Raw genomic sequence first — 18,461 nt, forward strand, 5'->3', positions numbered from 1 at the left:
GGGGCTCGCCAGGAGGAAGGAAGCTGCAGGCTATTCTTCCTGGGTGGTGGAGGTGTGGACCTCATCCAAAACTACAAGTTACCTGAGGCTGAACAGAGATAATGCTGCCCAGGGCTCTAGATTCACAGGCTAGTGAGCAAGTTCCAGGGGTTAGGGAAAAAGATGATACCCTATCTCCTAGGACTTCCTGGAGTCTAGGCTCAGTATGTTCCCCAATATAAGAGCTCATCTCGTTATCCTATCCCCTCGTGATCTCTCATCTCCAGTAGTAGGGTCTGATCTCCTTAGTCACAACGTGGATACAGGATTGGGGCCTTAGCATCCATATACCGTGTCGCCTTAGAGATGTTAGAGGATTGGATGAACAGAAATGAAGACATCACTTCAGGCACCTAATCAAACAGTCAGGGGGAGCTTGCCACTAAGGGAAGGAAGTATTTCCTACTCTCTTGTTCAGCTCTTTCCAGGCATGAGAACTCTGGGCAAACCACTGCCTAACCTGGGTTAGAAGTGCCATAGAGTTAGGGTCAGAAGATGTGCCCCCACATTTTCAGAGTCCCTGAAGTAAGTGCTTCGGGGTACAGAGGCCCTCAGTAGGTGTCCGATTCAGGATCCAGTGCCCTCCCCTCTTCCTAAACCGCCTTTCTGGAAGGCCAGCAGGCAACAAACAAGAGAGCACTCACGGGTCGTGTTGTACTTGATCCCATTGAAGTACTCGGGGCACGGTCTCTCCACTAGGGCTCCGGGCGCACTCTGGGGCCAGCAGGTCCCGATCTGGTCCAAGGTCGTGTTGCAGTAGGAGTAGGGACCTGGAGACAGGAGGAAGCGCAGAGAGGCTCAGAGTGGTGGCCCGGGCGCGGGGTGCCACTCAGACCTGCGCTAGGAGAACGCCGCAGAGCAAGCCCATGTGCGGTTTCTCATCTCCTGCCTACCTTCGGGGTCCGGGGGCGCTCCCCAGCCGTCCAGGAGCAGCTCTTCGGCCAGTGCCAGGCTGCAGTTGGCCTCCAGCAGGCTGAGGAGCAGCGCCGCGTCCATTGCGCCCCGGAGCCGCGCGCGGAGGGAGTGGGAGTGCGCGCCCCGCGTGGCTGCGAAGGAGCGGGCGCGACGCGGAGCGGCCAGAGAGTGCAGCGTCCAGGTTCCTCCCCGCCCACCCGGGGCCAGCCGGGCAGCTTCGGGGGCCCACAATTGATCGATCGAGTCCAGGACCTTGGCCAAGAGAAGCCACGGGGTTCACGGAGCTGAGGGGCCGCCTGCTCGACCACGACCAATGGCGGCGTCGGGGGCGGGGCTCTGCCTCCAGCCCCGTCGGGCATGCGGCCCTCGGTGCCCTCTCGATCCTATAAGTATCTAGAATGGCCGTAGAGCTGGCGATAAACGGGTCTGGGGGAGGCCGAATAACCCCCCAGAGGATCGAGGGTCGCAGGCCTCGGGGCTTCAGGAGATCCACGCCACTCTCCTGCACCTATCGCCAGCCAAAGTTGGTTTGCTCTCGACTTAGAAATGTACTCTCCCAAAGGAGGACGTTAGAGATAGATAGGGGCAACTAGTCAGCCCAGCAGCAGATTTGTGCCCTAGGGAAAGAAATGGGTTGAAGGGGCCCCGGAGGGTTGCAGAGAGGTCACCAGAGAGGGTCTAACAGAGATGGAGAAAATATGGAGTAGGGAAGATGGCTCTCAGCAGGAGCCAGGAACCGGTGACAACACCAGATTTCACACTGGCAGATTTGCCACCTGTGGCGAGATGAGGATATCTAGGAAGAAATTAATTAAAATGAGCTGGAAGATTTGAAGGTTTTAGTGTCCTGGGCACCCGAAAGAGTGAGAGGTGAAAACGAATCTCTTTCTCCTGGCTTCTGTAGGGCCGTCTGAGGAGGGGAGCAGAGTCAGTGTCCCCCACCAGCAGGAATGGAGGAGTGAGCATCCCTGTAGAGATGCCCCACCCCTACCCCACCCCCCGTGACGCTTGCCCCGGGGTTAGTTGAATGGACCTTACCAGCTCAGAGTGCTGGGTGGGCCTGTAACTCATGCCTGTGAGGTGGATGGGCCTGGGCTGAGGAACCTGCCTAGGATGTCTCTCTGCCTGGATTCTGCTGTGCCTCTCCTTTCTGTCATGTTGCCTGAGGCAGGAGTCTCGCTGGGTTTTCTCTATCAGTGGCATGTTTTCTGAGTTCCTCCCCAGTCCAGAGCATCTATGGTGTAAGAGGCTCTAGAACCAGTCCTGTCCCCTCCAACCCCCGCATCGTCCATCGGGGACCAGGTTCTAGCGAAGGCCAAACCCACCCTGAAGAGGCCAGTGCTCCAGATGGAGAAAGGCAAAGAGCAGGACATTGCCTTAGTGCAATCTTCCCAGCCTCTGTATTAAAGATGCGGCCACTCCCAAGCAGAGCGGGCGAAAGAGTGAGCGAGCAGTAAGACCAGGCTGAGTCCTGGACTCTCTCCAGGATCTACCAACTGGAAGGGAGACTTGCAGAGTTCCAGATAGATCGGTCCTCTGCCTCCTGAATGGACAGTTAAGGCCCTGGTCCAGCCCTTGGCAGAGCCTTAGGTCAGAGCGTGACTGGCTGCATCAGTCCTTCACGGAGATGTTGCCTCCTTCACTAGCAAAGGATGGCCCTTCATATGCTGTCATAGCAGAGAAGAAGGAAACCAAGTCAAGCTCAAAGGGTGACTTCATTCCTGATCAGAGCTCTGGCTCAGAAGACACATCCCATAGTAAGGGGGCGGTGAGTAGTAAGGGAACGGTGAGCCGGCGAGCCTGGTGACCTGCCCCTTTACATGCAGATTTTTACAAAATAGGGATCTGTCTGGGTGACTTGCTTCTTAACAGATTTTCCTCTGGAACATGACCAGTTCACTGTCAGGACCAAAAGCTACTGTGCACCCACAATGTATGAATGCCTAAGATCTCTAGGACCCCAGGATATGGCACCAATTCTTCATAATCTCATATATACAGGCACACGTGACACACGATTCGAGATGTTACATAGGGAAAGCAACTGGCTTCACAGCTCACTTTCATGCTGGCTAATGGGTAAATGAAGAAGAAATTTAAAGGAGCACTTTCCTTAGATTAGATCCAGCTCTATATAAGCAAGGTGAAGGCTGTTTGTTTAGTAAAGAGGAAAAGGTAAGAGGGACATAGGTTCTGGGGCTTTCAGTCATCCTATCCCAGACCCAGGCTAGGCATGAAGGACAAGGATCTGGAAAGTATGTGCATTGCAGACAGATGGGGCCAGGAACATCGGAGAGCGGGTTCCGAGAGGTGCGTCAGGAGCCAGGGAGTGCCCTGTTGCCATGAGGAGCCTGGGTGAGGAATGCATTTCTGTTACTCAGAGTCTCTTCTCAGGCCACCACTGATACAGCTGTGGTGGTGATGAGTCGTGTCAGGCCCGCTTAGAAACATCCACTGCACAGGCACATTAAACAGACCTACAGAGCACCGCAGAGACTCCACTGTCAGAGTGCCACGCTCAGACAAAACTATGCACCTCTCAGCTACAGCTCTGCTATGCAAGTGTCCAGTGGACAAAGTTTATAGGGACAGCCAGTGCTTCAGTGAGCATCTATCCTCCATAACACAGTGCAGACAGGAAGTCTGTTCAGGGATGGCTGGGGACAAGCAATGAGATCTTCTTCTGGAAGTTATAGTGAGGCATGGTGCATCTCTCTTAAACTATGACATTGAGGAATGCTCCAGGCCATGTCTCCCCCAACTCTGCCTAAGAACAGAGGAGGTGACATGGTGTCCTGAGGCTCAACAATGAATCCACACTGTGGGACCAGGTAGTGAGGACCTGTAGTGAGAATCCCACCCGACACATGCACTGTACGGATGGGCAGGAGGATGCAGAGGAGGAAGAGCCAGTTCCCTGTCCCAGCCACGCAGCTGTACTCAACTCTGCAGGGCCTCAGCTGGCCTCCCATTTCCTTCACAGGGAAGATGAGAAGACTTTCTGATTGTGGTCATGTCATCTCACGTCCATGAATAGCTCCACATACTCTCCAGGGTGGAGCTAGTGTCTTTGGAGCTATAAAGAAGACACTTGGTGAACCCATCCCTATCTTTATTCTGTTGCTGGTTGAGCCCTCTGGGTTTCAACCATGCTTTGCCCACCATTTAGAATGTCCCGCAACCTCTTTTCCCTTCCTGCAAGCATGCAGCTGTGGTCTAACCTCTTCTGCCACAACTGCTCAAGATGCTTCCCTATTTATAGGGGCTGCTCTAGGTCTCACCAAAGCTCTACAGACATGAACTTAGCCAACTGTCCCTACCCGAGGCTCCATGGGTGGGAAAACCTGTTCATTAACCTTCCCCAGAGTCCCCAACACCCATTAGAATGTTCCAGAGATGGTATCCATCACGTGGGAAAAACCAAAACCAAAACCCGAAAAACCCAAACAAGTTCCCTAGCCATAGGGCTGAGGAAAACCCAGGGTTCTGTCTCCCTGGCAGACTCCTTGCCCCTCTAACTGACAGTAGTATGCCCCTCTAACTGTGTGTGCACACATGAGTGTCTTTTTGTATGAGCATCCATGCATCTTGGACTGGAAAGTTACTTAAAAGATTCCTTGGATGCTTTTGGACCCTTATATCAGTCTCTGAATAGAATAAATGATGTGCCTCCCAATATTTCCCCAGCATTTTTCAAATATATGTAAATGCATGTGTGATGAATAAAATAGAATATTTCATTAAAGGCTTGCTGGAAGTTATAATTGCTCTCCTGACTATGTGGATTTTTTTCACTTATCTGGACCACAGGGGCATACTGCACAATTGGTCACAGTCTTTGATTTAGAGTCCCTTGTCATCATCAGCCCACATACACACACCCTAACTTTATTTTTTATAGTCTTTTCTTTAATGGAGGTTTTTGTATAGCAGGGACCATAGTGAGCTGGCCATCCGATCTGAACAGATTTTAGCGGCAGTGCTGATATTTATCCACACGTGCGTCTTCCCAGAGGAGGTGCCGTCTTAAATGTTGCATTTCTCACTCTCCCACTCTTTTTTCTTTTTTTCAGTTTTCCACACCTAAGGTTCTCTGAAAATGACACTGAGCGTGCTTTTGCTTTGTTTTGCCCCGTTCAGTCAGTCCACATTCTCCTAACTAGTGGACACAAGAGAAGAGACCGTGCCCATGTGGGGACTATGGAAGCAGTTTCTGCAGCCCAGCAGGCATCCTAACAGGTCCTGTGTCCACCCCAGGGCCGTGGCTAATGAGGGATGATGTGTCCTCACAGTGGCTGCGTGGCAGCAACACCAGCGGCACGCTGGATGAATATTTAATGACACAAGGAAACATTCACTCTCAATTATTAGAGAAGCACAGGTTAGAAAGCTGTGGCCACAATCACAGCTCGCTTCTGGTGAAAACAAAATAAAATGAGAAGCCAAAAGATCTCAGCAAACAAACAAACAAACAAATAAATAAATAAGCAAGGTGAGGCTGTTTGGACTTTGAGCTCCTAAGGGACATAAGGCACTGTCGAAACTGTTGTGTTGTGAGATGAGCGTTTATCTGATGAATCAAAAAGATTTTTTCAATCAAATTTTGTATAAAAAGTACAGGTACATTTTGTCAGCAGTCAGAGGCCTTAAAAATTAGGCAGGGAGGACTGGTGCCCAAGAGGAGGACCTTCTCCCCCAATTCAGGTTGGGGATGGGGCATCTGTGGCACCTTTCAAACAGAGCTGGACAGGGAGAGCAGGGAGAGGCCAGGGTATCCTTGAACAGCAGTGTTTCCTCTGATGACAAAGTTCAGGACAGAATGGCACTCCTGAAGCAAAGGGCCTCTCGTTCTGTCTATGTCTGCTCGGCATGGCCCATGCTGTCTGTCCCCTCTGCCTAAGTGTGCCTCTTAGATAGACTTAAACTATCCCTAATGCTAATGGCTGAATAAACAGAGACACAGACTGAGCGCTGCCCCTCCAAATTCTCACACTGTAATGGCAAAATCCAAATACTTTAGAATGTGGTCTTAATTGGGTCTGGAGTATTTACAGAGGTGATTCAAATATTGTGACTGTAATTTGTCCAGCAGACCCAGACCATAGCATGAGCAGCCTTCCAACAAGAGGAGGTGGGACAGACCCTCTCAGAGGGAAGACCTGAGGACAGGAAAGGCCAGAGAGAGGCCTTGGAATAACCAACCCCAGTCAACCCTTGGCCATGCCCTTCCAGACTCCAGAATAGGGAGAAGATGAGTTTGGATCTATTAAGCCACCCAAGACTAGTGCTTTGTCACAGTAGTCTAGGAAACTCACATAGACAGGTATCTTATCCAAAGCCCCTCAGCTGCTACATGGAGGAGCTGGGACAAGATTGGTCGACTCTGAGAGCTGAGTTCTGGACAGCCCCACAGCAGAGGTGCAGGCGGTGGGATTTAACTCCTTTATGCCTGCCTTGGGTTGTGTTTGGATGACCAGGGCTGGCCAGCACTCCTGTCCCCTTGAGTCCTGGCAGGCTCTGAGTCACAGGACACCCTCACCCTCCCAAGTCCTCTTTCCATGCTGTTTCTGTGGACCAGCCCTTTGGAAGTGTGGGAGAGAGGGTGGGGCCCTAGGAATGTCTCCCTAGAGCTGTCAACTTGGGGTTTGGGGTTCAGGGTTCGGCAGCACTTCCCCTCACTGTGTGAGTCAGCTTCTGGTAACCTCAGAGGGTCAGCGCCCAGAGCCTGGCTGCTGTTTCACAGGACCATACTGGGGTGATGCCTGTAGCCACGGCAACCAGAGATGTTTTTACACCTTCTGCTAGTCTTGCCTTTTGACCAAGTTTGAAAGCAGAAGGGTCATCCTCTCACCGGGCTCCCAAACACACCAGTCTAGCAGATTTTTTTTTCAGGTGTCCAGGCAGGGACAGTGAGCAAGAAGAGGCTTTCTGGACAAATTCTTGTCATTGATCAAGACCTGGTTCTAATGGAGAAGGATGCTATGCAAGGACCCCAATGAAGAGACCAAATTGGGCCTTAGAGCCAGGGCTTCGTGCGCTGCCCTACTGTGCTGCTTTGCTCAAACTCCAGGGCTCCCCTCAGGTCCCAGCAGAATGGGGTTGGGGAGGGCAAGTATGCATACCTGAAAAATTCCGAGTTGTGGTCCTGTGGCAGTACTGCTCCAACAGTGTCCACAGGGGCTGGTCCTGGGGTGCCTGGCCTGGTTGGGCCACCTAGGGGAGCAGAGACAGGCACCCAGTTATGTCTCTCATCCCTTACTTCTGTTACCTTTCCTGCAGAGACAGGGACAGCTCAACAGGGAGATGCTTATGCCCCCTTGGAAAGCAGTGGGCCTGCCTCTTCTGGAGCCCCACAAAGGCTGGAGAAGTGGTCAAGGAGGGAACCCCTTTGAGACAGGAGTCTACCCCTTCCCTCAGCCCCCAAAAGGTGGTTTCTTCCCCCACTGGGTGGAATATACCAGTCTAGTGCCCTGTCCTCTATCACTAAAACTCCCAGCAAATACTTCCAGATGGCCTTCTGTGTGTTAGGTCCTGTGGTAACTTAGTGTCCCAGGCAAGGTGGATGTGTCCTAAGCTTAGAGAGAGAGCAGAGATGAGAAAGGCAGGCTGCCGTTCAGATTTCCTGTCCCAGATAAATTGGAGAGACATAAGGTTAATACATGGGGGAGATAACTAACCAGGTCTTGGAGGGCTTCCTGTAAGAGGAGGAGTTGTATGATGATGAAAGAATGAGTGAATAAAAGAGAAAGGACCACAGTGCCAGCTCAGACACTCACTGAGGAGCAGATGACAGTACAATCTAACCCAAAGGCAAAGCCACCTAGGACCCCGTCTTTCAGGAATGTCTTCAGAGTGATTGCTGAGCACAGTGGATAAAACAGGTATCAGCATGTCAGCCCTGGGTGGGGGCATTTTCTGGTGTAGTGACATGGAAAAGAACATAATGAAATGGGTTTTGACATGTGAGTAGGAGTTTGCTTGCTTAGCTGATAAGAGTCCCTGCCTGAGTGGGGAGCATAGCATCTGCAAAGGCAGGGGAAAATGACATAAGGCTGGATTGGAGCAAAGCAAAGCCCTCTAAAATCCTAACCCTTGCCTATAGCACCTCCCAAGACCATGCTTCTCTCACTCTGCAATAGCATGTATGTGCACGCTAGTGTGTGTGCTTGCACACATATATGTGTGCATGTATGTGTGCATGCATGTGCGAGTGCATGCAGGTGTGCATGTACGTGTGTGTGTGTGTACGTGCACGCGCGCGCGCGTGCTTCTGAGTTCTTCTCAGCCCTATCACTTTTGATTCTGAGGCTGCAGAAGGCTTTGCTCCCTTAGCAGGCAGCTGTCTTTCTCTTGCTTGTCAGGATTTCTTTCCTGGACAGCTGGGTCCATTTGCCCCAGGATGTCCCCCAGGCTGAAGCCCTCAGACATCACATTTAGTCTACTTTCTGGGCTAGATCTGGAGGCTGAATACTCGGTCTCCACCTGCTGGCTTGGAGCTGCTGATTAATAACCCCATCACTCAGATGCCGAGTTTGTGTGCCCACGTGGCTTACTGGAACTTCACTGGCAGCCTGGGGTGCTCAGGGACATTTGTGTATGCATGTGCGTGCACAAACACACATACTCTAAGGGACATCCTGAGCTGTCAACCTGAAGCTCTTGCTTTATGCCTCCAGGACCTAAGGGGCCAGGGGCTCTGTGCACAGGCTCCGGACACTGCTGGGAGCCCTTTACACCAGCTTCCTGGATGCCACGAAGACCCTGCTTGCTCAGTAGAAGGACTGCTTGCCAAGGGGCTAAGGGAGACTTCAGGCCAGACCCTCTGCTGCGTCGTCATTGCTTGTCTTCGTGGACACTGGGCTCTTGAAGGCATGGCCTCTGCATCCCTCTCTGGGCCTTCAGTACCACGTGATGAATATGTGTCCTGTCTTGTCAAGGTTAAGGGGCACCAGGACTTAGAGCCCAGTCCTATAGGGAGATGAGTGGGAAGGCAGCAGAGTGGGTGAGGGAGGGGTGCACGGCCTCTCTGTCATCCCATTGTAGGGGGGTGTGTGTGCGTGTGCGTGTGGGGGGGTGTGTGCGTGTGCATGTGCGTGTGTGTATGCGTGCGTGCGTGTGTGTGGAGAGAGAGAGAGAGGGAGAGAGAGAGAGAGAGAGAGAGAGAGAGAGAGAGAGAGAGAGAGAGAGAGCAGCTAGCAAGTCCTTCCTGGAGAGGCAGGCTTGCAGGGAACCCCAGACTAAGACAGTAAAAACCTGGAGGCTTGCTTCATGGCTAGCCAGACTGTGCACTTCAGATGCATCTCAGAGACACCACCACAATATTTGTGGGCCCAGATGTCTCCTCTTTGACTTTGGTGACTTGCCTGCCATGGGGGAGGGCAGTGTTCTCAGGACTCGGCTGATGTGGAAGCTCACACCATCTCAGATGCCCCAGGGCCCAGGCTGTGCCAGCTCTAGCACCGTTGCCACACTGTGCTCAGTATAGGGGAGCATTGCTCCATCTTGGGCAAGAAGAGCTGGTCAGAGTGGGCTTTGGAATCTTCACAGACCCTGCTCTGGCTCTGGCTCTGGCTCTCCAAACTCCTCTTTCCATGGGACCAAAAGTTAGCATAGACAAGAATCTTCTTTTACTCCACCCTCCCACCCACCCACCTATCCACCCAGAATCTACCTGATTACACTGGACTTAGTTCAAGCACACAGCACACCCTTTGGGTAGCTATTTTGAGCAGAACCCCTGGGGGCCATTGAGACAGTGGGTAGGTAGGGACAGGGCAGCATTGTGAGTAGTATGACAGGAACTTCAGACAGCCTCACATTCAGCCTTCTAGGGGATGTTGTTTCTGTACAGCATGGCCTTGACAAAGCTACCAAACCTCTCTGAAGCCAGTCTTCTGGTCTCTTCAGTGGACACTGGACTCCTGCAGACATGACCTTTGCCTCCCTAACCAGGCTCAGCCTTCAGGAATACATAGTGAATGACTGTCTTGTCTTGTCAAGACATTCAAGGCTCTGGGAAGCATGAACTGAGAGCTGGATCCAAAGGGGAGATGGGTAGGGAGGTATCAGGGTGAACAGTAAGAAGAGGAAGGAGCCCGTGGAACAAATTAACAAAGGCTCAAGGCAGCCAGCAGACCCTGGTTTGGGGCCATTGTTGGGGGATGGGAGGAGGCTGGTGAGAGGAGGACACAGGTCAGCAGACCCTGGTTTGGGGGGCTGTTGAGAGCGTAGGAGGCAGTGGGAGATAGACAGTTTCTTGTGCAATGCTTACTGTGTGCTGGGCACTGCTCTAAACTGAGACCAGAAGACAGCTCATTTGCTCCCTGCCACAGCTTCTGAGAGAGCTGTGAATAACCTCACTTCACAGGAGCCAAGGCCACACAGCAGGTAAAAGCCCAGGGCAAGATTCCAGCCCAGAGAACCTGATGAGCTATGTGTATGACTGACTGGTCTTGTCACACTTGGAAAAGCTGGTCTTAGGTGAGCATGTGAAGGCAAGTTTTACAGAGGCCAACAGGACACCAGCCCATACGTGGCACCCAGAAGCCCCTCACCAGCCACATAAGAGCAAAGTGGATGGTGAGGAGACCTCACAGAGATCTGGGTCACAGAAGGCAGGTGCAGCCAGTGGGTCAGAGGTCCAATCAGGGAAATGGGAAATTTACATTGCGATGTTGGGGTATAGAATGGAGTCTCTATTTGGCCTTGGTCCCTGCTCTACTGACCCAGAGCTCCTGAAACCCTTGTGATCTTCAGAGTGGCAGATGTGTCCTTTCTTTCTAACGCGGTAGCTCTCAGAGCTCCTGGAGTCATGGTGAGGAGCGTGGGACTTTCAGACATTGTCCCAGGTAGAGATGGTGGGGACTGTGTGGCAGTGTGACTAAGAGTGGCCCCTTGTAGTCCCATGTATCTGAACACTTAACCACCAGGAGTGGGACCCTTTGACATGATTCAACTATGTGTCCTTGTTGGAAGAAGTGTGTCACTGAGGGTGGGCTTTGAGGTTTCAGAAGCCCATGCTAGGCCAGTTCTCTTGTTCTCTGCCTGTGGATCAGGACAGCTTTCTCAGCTACTGCTCCAGTGACATGTATTCTGCCACGCTCCCTGACATGATGATAATGGACTAACCCTCTGAAACTGTAAGCAAGCCCCCAATGAAATGCTTTCTCTTTATAAGAGTTGCCTTGGTTTATGGTGTCTCTTCACAGAAAACACTGACTAAGATAGACTGCCTTAGTAACCTGGTAGTAATGGTCTGTCTTGTCTGTGCAATGCAGTCTCCATGACGCATTGAGAGACTTGTAGTTTGGCTGTGAAGCCCGCGACCCCACTCTACCCCACCTCCTCTCACTCACCACCTTCCCTTAGCTGTGTCCTTTCTCCCTTCTTCTACGTCAACTGGTATCAAGACCAGATATTTTCTTGAGGTCTTGAGCTCTTCTAATCCAGTACTGGACTCTGAGAAGGGTCATGGGGTCTGGGTTCCCTACAGGCTGAAGCCTGGGAACCTGGGTATATACAACTGTTCCCGAGAGGCCCAGCTAAGCCCTCACTGAGAGGCCTATACCACTTCCCTAGAGGCAGTGCCAGGGAAGAATGGAATTGCAGAAGTCCAGATGGACTCCGGGAAACTAGAGACCTGTGTAATGTGCAGAGAACAGCCTTTGTTTTCTTTGGCCATCATCCTCTCTTCTGACTGGCCAACGTTGGCTTCTACACTACCCTTGGATAGCCTTGGACAAGACAACTGCCCTCATCCTCACCCCTACCACAGGAGTCCCATTGCAGGTCAGGGTACACATCTGTGTCCAAAGTTCCTGACCGTGGCTTGGTACACAGCAAGTACTCAACAAATGTTTGCTGGCTGAGTAATCAGATGGATGGATGGATGGATGGATGGGTGGATGGATGGATGGATGGATGGATGGATGGATGGATGGATGGATGGATGGATGGGTGGATGGATGGATGGATGGATGGATGGATGGATGGGTGGATGGATGGATGGATGGATGGATGGATGGATGGATGGATGAAAAGCCCTGTTCTTGGAACTCCAGCTCTGAACTTTTGCTCTTCTTCAGATTGCCTTTGCTTTGATGTTCCCTAAGAGGTTAGCCATTCCCTGTCTCTAGCCCCTAGAATGTTCCCTTACTGAAGAAGGCAGAAGAAGCCCTGGCAGGGAAGGAGACAGGAGGGCAGAGCCAAGGCTCCAGCTGTTCTTCCTCTCCCTGGGCCCTATCCAAGCAAAGCTTGTGCCCTGGGGGCCAGTCAGGCACAGAGGTGCCACCTCACAAGAGCCAGGGGGTCTGGCTGGACCTCCTCCTCCTGGGTCTGGTGACAAGTTTCTCTAAATTTAGGCCTCTGCCTAAGCCTGGCAGATTTATGAACCTTGGGTCTTAGGCTGGACCAGGAATCAGCCCCTCCCTGCCTCTTCTTTCTGCTGTCCAAGGTCAGGAAGGGAACCTGGGAGGGAGAGCTCCTCCCCCTATCTGCCCCATTCAGTGTGTCCACTCACCTTGCTCAGGGAGGTGGTCAGGGAAGAGAAGAAAAGAAACCGAGGGAGCAGGATAGGAGGGGTGGGGAGGGCAGAGTGGAAGGAAGGGGGAGGGGAGGAGAGACTAGGAGTCAGGGGGAAGACAGGGTAAGAGATAAATGACAGAAAAGTGAGGAGGAAGAGGGTAGGACAAAGAGGAGAAAGAGGAGACTCAGGAGGAGAATAGGAAGGGGACCACAAGTGAAGCAAATCTGGGTCCCATTGGGATTCAGGACTGGGGACAGTAATGGCGCTATTCCTCTTGAGGATATCTACTTGATTGGACAGGCTGCTGCTTCCTAGAGCACGGGGGCCAGCAGCATTAATGGGAGATTTTCAATGCTCAGATATAACTTACAGGATGGGGTGCCTCAAAGTAGGGCCCCAAGACATTGGAGCCTCTGGTAGGCTTTTCACACCTGTAGTTCTGCTTTAGTGGTCTCTTGGGTGAGCCCTTCTTCCTAAGGTGCCCTGATATCTCCTTTCAAGTCCCAAATCTACCTAAATAGGCCCTGTGTATGTGTGTGGGGGGGAGGGGCTGTCTCCGGGCTCCTCACTCTGCTTTTTTTCTCTGAGAGCTGGTGAGATTTGTTTTCTTTCATCCTGTCTCTCTTTCTTTCCTGGGCCCCACCCCAGAAGTGATGGTTGGAGGGAGGAGTTCCTTGCCTCTGTCTAGAGGGAGCTGGCCAGCAGGAAGCCCTAACATGGGTCACTTGGCCTATAAGCATTGTCCGTATTAATCAACTCATTTAGTGTCCCAGTGGTGGTCACCCTTCTGACAGACAGCAACTGTCTGAATGTCTTAAAGTTAGCCTGACATTACAAATCAAGGTTTTGTTAAGGTAGCTGCTTTTTTAGATGGCCTCGCCCTTCACTAGAGCAGTGGCCATGAGCCCTGACCTCTCGCCCCCTCCTCATCTGACAGATGGAGGTTCTAAGGTCTGGACTCCTTGTGTTGTCTTGAAGCTAAAAGCAGGAAACCACGTGGCCCCTAGCTGGAGTCCTGCATGCTCTGCCCAGGCCAGCTGCACAGAAAACCCAAGTCAGGGTGCGGAGCAGGCCATCCTCTGACTCTTTAGATCTAAGATGCCATCTTCAGAAGTTAGAATTCTGAATAGTCATACTAAACAAACTGGTTCCAATCAGATGAAGGAAATGAGGAGGGTGCTGGGCCATGCCGTTATTCTAGAGCCGCAAATTCAGGACATCTGAGTTCTGCGGAACTCAGTAGGCAGCGTCCTGCAGACAAATTGCTTCAGAAAAAAAATACTTAAACACTGGCAAAATGGCAAAGCCAAAGAGACTAAATTAGCTGATTAGGTTAGAAAACACTTCGAACGGAGTTAAATTTTGTGTGGAAAGGCATTAGATGACAGAGCTTCTGGGAAATGGCCCTGGGTTTACTGCACTCTTGGCAAGGGGTAGTATGTGTGTGTGTGTGTGGGGGGGGGTATGCAGAAGGGTGATGTTAAAGTCCAGGAACTCAATTTTGTGAGAGGATGGAGTGGATTATGTAAAGTCCGGTTTTCTACAGCTGTTTGAAGGCAGCCAGACTTCTCTATGTCTCCTCCCTTTGCTGGGCCTTCTCTGGATGAAAACCAGCAAGGGACTGTAGGAGGTTGGTCCTGAGACAGCAAGAGAAGTTTTCTCCATCCCAAGGAGAGGGGCTGGAATTGGCTGGGGGAGACTGGGCTCCTGGAGCCTCCCCAGAGGTGCAGCTGACCGGAGGAAAGGCAGGTGAACTGTTTTGTTTTGACATGCTTGCTTGCAGGACTACAAGTGTTTCAGATTTGGGAGTTTTCCCAGAATTTGGAATATTTACATGGACTGCACTGGTTGAAGTCAAGGGAACATCCACAATGACAAAATTTGAAATCCAAAATGAAGATTTACTTAAAAAGTTAGGGATCTTGCAATACGTCATCTAGTGTGCTCACCCTGTCTGGACCACTAGTCTGGGAAACTAGCACACGCCCTGGCATGCAGGATGCTCTGTTTCTCTGAGGCCTCCAGAGGCCCTCGAAGCTAAGCTGGAAGTCCTAGTACATAGACTGGCTACACACTCCAGGGTCTGCAGGAGTAGGCAGGAGGAGAACTATTCTCCTCTCTGGACCTCTCTCCTGGAAACCAACCCTAGCCCCACTCCAGTTTAGAGGTCTCCCTACGTGCTTGGGGTGCAGATCTCTTCCAGAGGCAAGGCCCCTAGGCCTGGCCCTTGACAGCCCAGCCCTCCTTTCATACACACCGCTGATCTGACTTCCTCCCCCCAGAATCCTCCACTTCCTGCCGCTGAGGTCTCTCACACCTTTTTATCTCTTTCTGCCAATACCCAATTTATAAAGGTCACAAACACAGGCTGTTTCTTTGCTGCTCTTTCTGCCAGGGCCCTTTCTGCCTGGGAAGCCACGAGGGCAGACACCCAGGGTGGGCTTGCACAGCTGTGTTTTTAACTGTGCGTTAAGTCCCCTTTGGATAAATGAGAAGGTGGTGAGCCGCCATGTTCCTGCTACATTTCTTCCACGCTGCTGCCTGACTCTCCAGTTCCCAGTTCTCCAAGGTCTGAAATCTCAGAATAGTTGGCCAAGCACCCAGAAATCAATCCTATTACCAAGAAGATCCAGGGTGAGGAAGTTGGGCTTGGGGATCAGAAAGACCAAGGTGTATTTACTCTCCAGATGCTGATATGCTGAGTGTCTTTGGGCAAGGTGCTAATTTCTGTCTCCAGCCGGAGACCTTAGAGAAAGCAGAGATGGGCCTGGCTGGCCCTGAAGGATGTTGAGTCTCAGGGCCCCTACCTCAGTCTGATACCCACCTCCTGGCCCTAGCTGGGCCTCAAGGTCAGGGCCCTCATGTCCTCACACCTGGCACCACAACTAGAGTTTTCTCCATGCAAGCACAGCTCCTCAAGGCTCGACATGTCATCTCCGTTCTTCTTCAGGCTGACCCTGACGAGGGAGTATCTTCCTTTTCCTTTTCCTGATGAGGTAACTGAGGCTGGGTAAGTTTGAGGAGCCTGTCAAAGCTGGCAAAAACCATCCTGCCTCAGATAGCAGACATTCACGGCATGTCTGGAATAGCTGTCTAATGAATCAGTCCTGGCACATCTGGGGATACTGAGGTTTAAGATGCTGTCCCTGAGGTTACTCTTGGGATGATTTGAATGTAGTTTTTTTATGAGAAGTGTAGTCTTAGGAAGGTAACTTTGCTCTCAGGGCCTCAGTTTCCCCATATGTAAAATGAAAAGATAGTTGGTAGCTGATTGCTTCCATGCCTAATTTTGGGGATCACCCTCTTTCTCAGATCTATCTCTCTCTCTCTCTCTCTCTCTCTCTCTTTCTCTCTCTCTCTCTGTCTTTGCTTCTGGGTGAGGACCAGTGGAACAGTAGAGGCAGGTTTTCTCCAGGCCCTCTCTGCTCATGGCTCATTTGATACTGGGGGTTAGTAGAGGTGGAGACAGGCAGTGGCGGGTGAGGGGTGCTCTCTCCAGATCTGATGGGGAAAGGGTGAAGCGAGCTGTGCTGGAAGGAGCTGTGGGGGAGGGGAGGCGTAACAGCAGAGACTTTCTAGACAATTGTTAGAATATTGCTAACCATGAAGGACAGGCCCTGCACAGGATGGTGTCACTCAGCTGGTCCTCATGGTGTCCCCATGCTGGTCCTCACAGGACTTCCTCTCTTATCCTAACTGATGTTATCCCTTTGCTTCTCTTCCTGCCCCGTCTAGGTATGAGACTGTCTCATTTTCAGAGAAGTGGATCCCCAGTGCTCCTCAGCCACCAAGTCATGACTCCCCCCTCCTTCCTGCTGTCACAGACCTGGGAGCTCCCGTTCCGATCCGATGCCCTCAGCACACCCACCCAGCCACTTACCTGGAGCAGTGGGAGCAGAGAAAATAGGTAGAGGAGACGCTGTGCACTAGGAAGAGAGCCTGGGGTCCCCATGGACGCCAGATCCTGCCTCTCGGGATGGGGACCAGAAGCGGCTGCTCCCGAAGGAGGTCTGTCCTGCCCCTCCCCCAGGCCTGTCCTACCCTGCCCGACCTACCAGCCTTGGTAAAGCCCTGGGCACCAGGGCATTCTTCACCCGCCTCTCCCAGGGTAGCAGTGACACCACCCCACAGTCGGCCGCCTCCAGGTTATTTATAGCTGGCTCTGGGCAGCAACTTCTGCAGGCGGACAGGGGACAAACTCCAGTTCCCAGAGCAGGGCTTAATGTGCATGGTCTTCCCGCCAGCATGGCTGGGGCTGGAGCTCCTCAGAGCCAGGAGTCGCGAAGAGAGAGGCAGGATGGCCCTGGGGATTCATGGGGGTTGGCTGAGGCCACCCGGATCAGAACTCCCCTCTTGTTTGAGAGGTCCCAGTTACCCAAGTTAGTCTTCAAACCAGCCCTCACGCCTAGAGCAGCACTGAGATCTGCAGTTGGTGGAGGACACATGGGAGAGGCCTGGACAGAGGGGATGTGGGTGTAAGCCAATCACTGCGCAGATTTTCTGTCTTTTTTCAAAACAACAACAACAATCACAACAACACCCAAAGCAGTGAGACCACATGGGGGAGGGGAGCTCCAGGGATTGGAGTTGGGATACTGATCCGGAGTCCTAGAACCAGGGGTGCTGAACACCCCTGCTCTCGAGGTGACAGGTGCAGATCTTGGGAGCACACGGGGCGGGGCATTGCTCCTACAAGTGTGCCTATTGTGCAGGGGTTAAAAGCTTAAGCAGTGGTTGTCCCCTGGCTTTGAGGGGAAGGCATTCTAGGAATGTGATTAAGAGGTACAGGCGGTTCCTGGAGATACAGCCATACACTAGAGGCTATGGAGAACGCAGAAGCTCTGTGTTCCCTCTGGTCTTTCTGCCCTGAATCCGGGGCCTCTTCTCCATCTCTCTGGGCAATGTTCTCCCCTGCTCCTGCTGGGCTCCTCCTCCTCCTCCTCCTCCTTCTCCTCCTCCTCCTCTTCTCTCTATCTCTCTCAACTCAGGGCCTCAATGGGAACCAATAGGAACTGTTCTCTGATTTCCCTGCCTGGACGAGTGTGCCCCCCCCCCCCATCTCCTCTTCACCTTTCCCTCCTTTTTGGCACAAAACTTGGCCTCACGGTTGGTGTGGGGGTGCGAATGGGCTTGGTCCCATAGATTCATGAGTTTAAATGCTTGGCCTATGGGGAGTGGCACTACTAGGAGGTGTGGCTTTGTTAGAGGACTTACATTACTGTGGAGGAGGGGTTCTGAGGTCTAAAATGCTCAAGCTATACCCAGTGTGAAACAAATCCAGTCTCCTCCTGGCTACCTTCAGATCAAGTAGGACTCTCTCCTCCTGCACCACGTCTCCCTGCACCCTGCTGTGTTTCCCATGATGATGATGATGATGATGAGCTAAGTCTCTGAACTGATAAGCCAGCCTCAATTAAATATTTTTCTTTGTAAGAGTTGCCCTGGTCACAATATCTCTTCATGGCCATAAAACCCAACTAAGACAGTTGGTACAGGGAATTTTCAAGGGAAAAGCTAAGGAATAATGGCCCAGATTTCCTGTTCATTTTGGAGATGACAGGGGTTAGGGGAGGGAACATCTTTCCCAAGTCCTAGGCAGGAAGTGGCTTTACTGGACTCAGGCAAACGGTCCTGATCAGAGAGGGCTCTTGAAGAAGGAAAGGGCGCAAGAGTATTGGAGTTGTAGGCACTGAGAGAGTTGACTGGACCAGCAGGAGAGTATGCAGTTTTGTTGAGTCGGCTTTGTGGAGCATGGCTGGTGCCTATCTCACAGTGGGCAAAGAGGGTGTCTTCAGGACAAACACCACAGCCTGCAAGAGAAGGGGAGGGGAGGGGAGGGGAGGGAAGGGGAAGGGAGGGAGTGGTGTGAAGAGAAAGGGGGAGCTAGAAAAGAGAAGAGATGAAGGGAGGGATTGCGGGCGGGCGCTCTGGGCTGTCCCCGCGGTGGGCCGTCCCCACGGTAGGCCGTCCATCCTGCAGTGAG

The 18,461-nt window shown here is 52.1% G+C and overlaps 1 protein-coding gene across 4 annotated transcripts in view; it reads right to left on the reverse strand.

The window, feature by feature from the left end:
• Crhr2 (corticotropin releasing hormone receptor 2) overlaps nt 1–16,430 on the reverse strand; it is a 43,156-nt gene extending 26,726 nt beyond the window's left edge. For 2 of the 4 annotated variants that reach the window (XM_052172541.1, XM_052172540.1), the window contains exons 1-3: nt 16,359–16,430; nt 7,077–7,167; nt 684–809 (exon numbers count right to left, since the gene is read on the reverse strand). In XM_052172541.1, the coding sequence (XP_052028501.1) occupies nt 684–809; nt 7,077–7,167; nt 16,359–16,430 (289 nt within the window). Of the gene's footprint in view, nt 1–683; nt 810–932; nt 1,036–7,076; nt 7,168–16,358 lie in introns of those variants that run through there. The other 2 variants (XM_052172544.1, XM_052172543.1) reach the window with 1 other exon arrangement.
• Nucleotides 16,431–18,461: the final 2,031 nt, after the last annotated feature.

The sequence above is a fragment of the Apodemus sylvaticus genome, chromosome 2 (assembly GCF_947179515.1).
Source record: "Apodemus sylvaticus chromosome 2, mApoSyl1.1, whole genome shotgun sequence".
Classification (NCBI taxonomy): Eukaryota; Metazoa; Chordata; class Mammalia; order Rodentia; family Muridae; genus Apodemus; species Apodemus sylvaticus.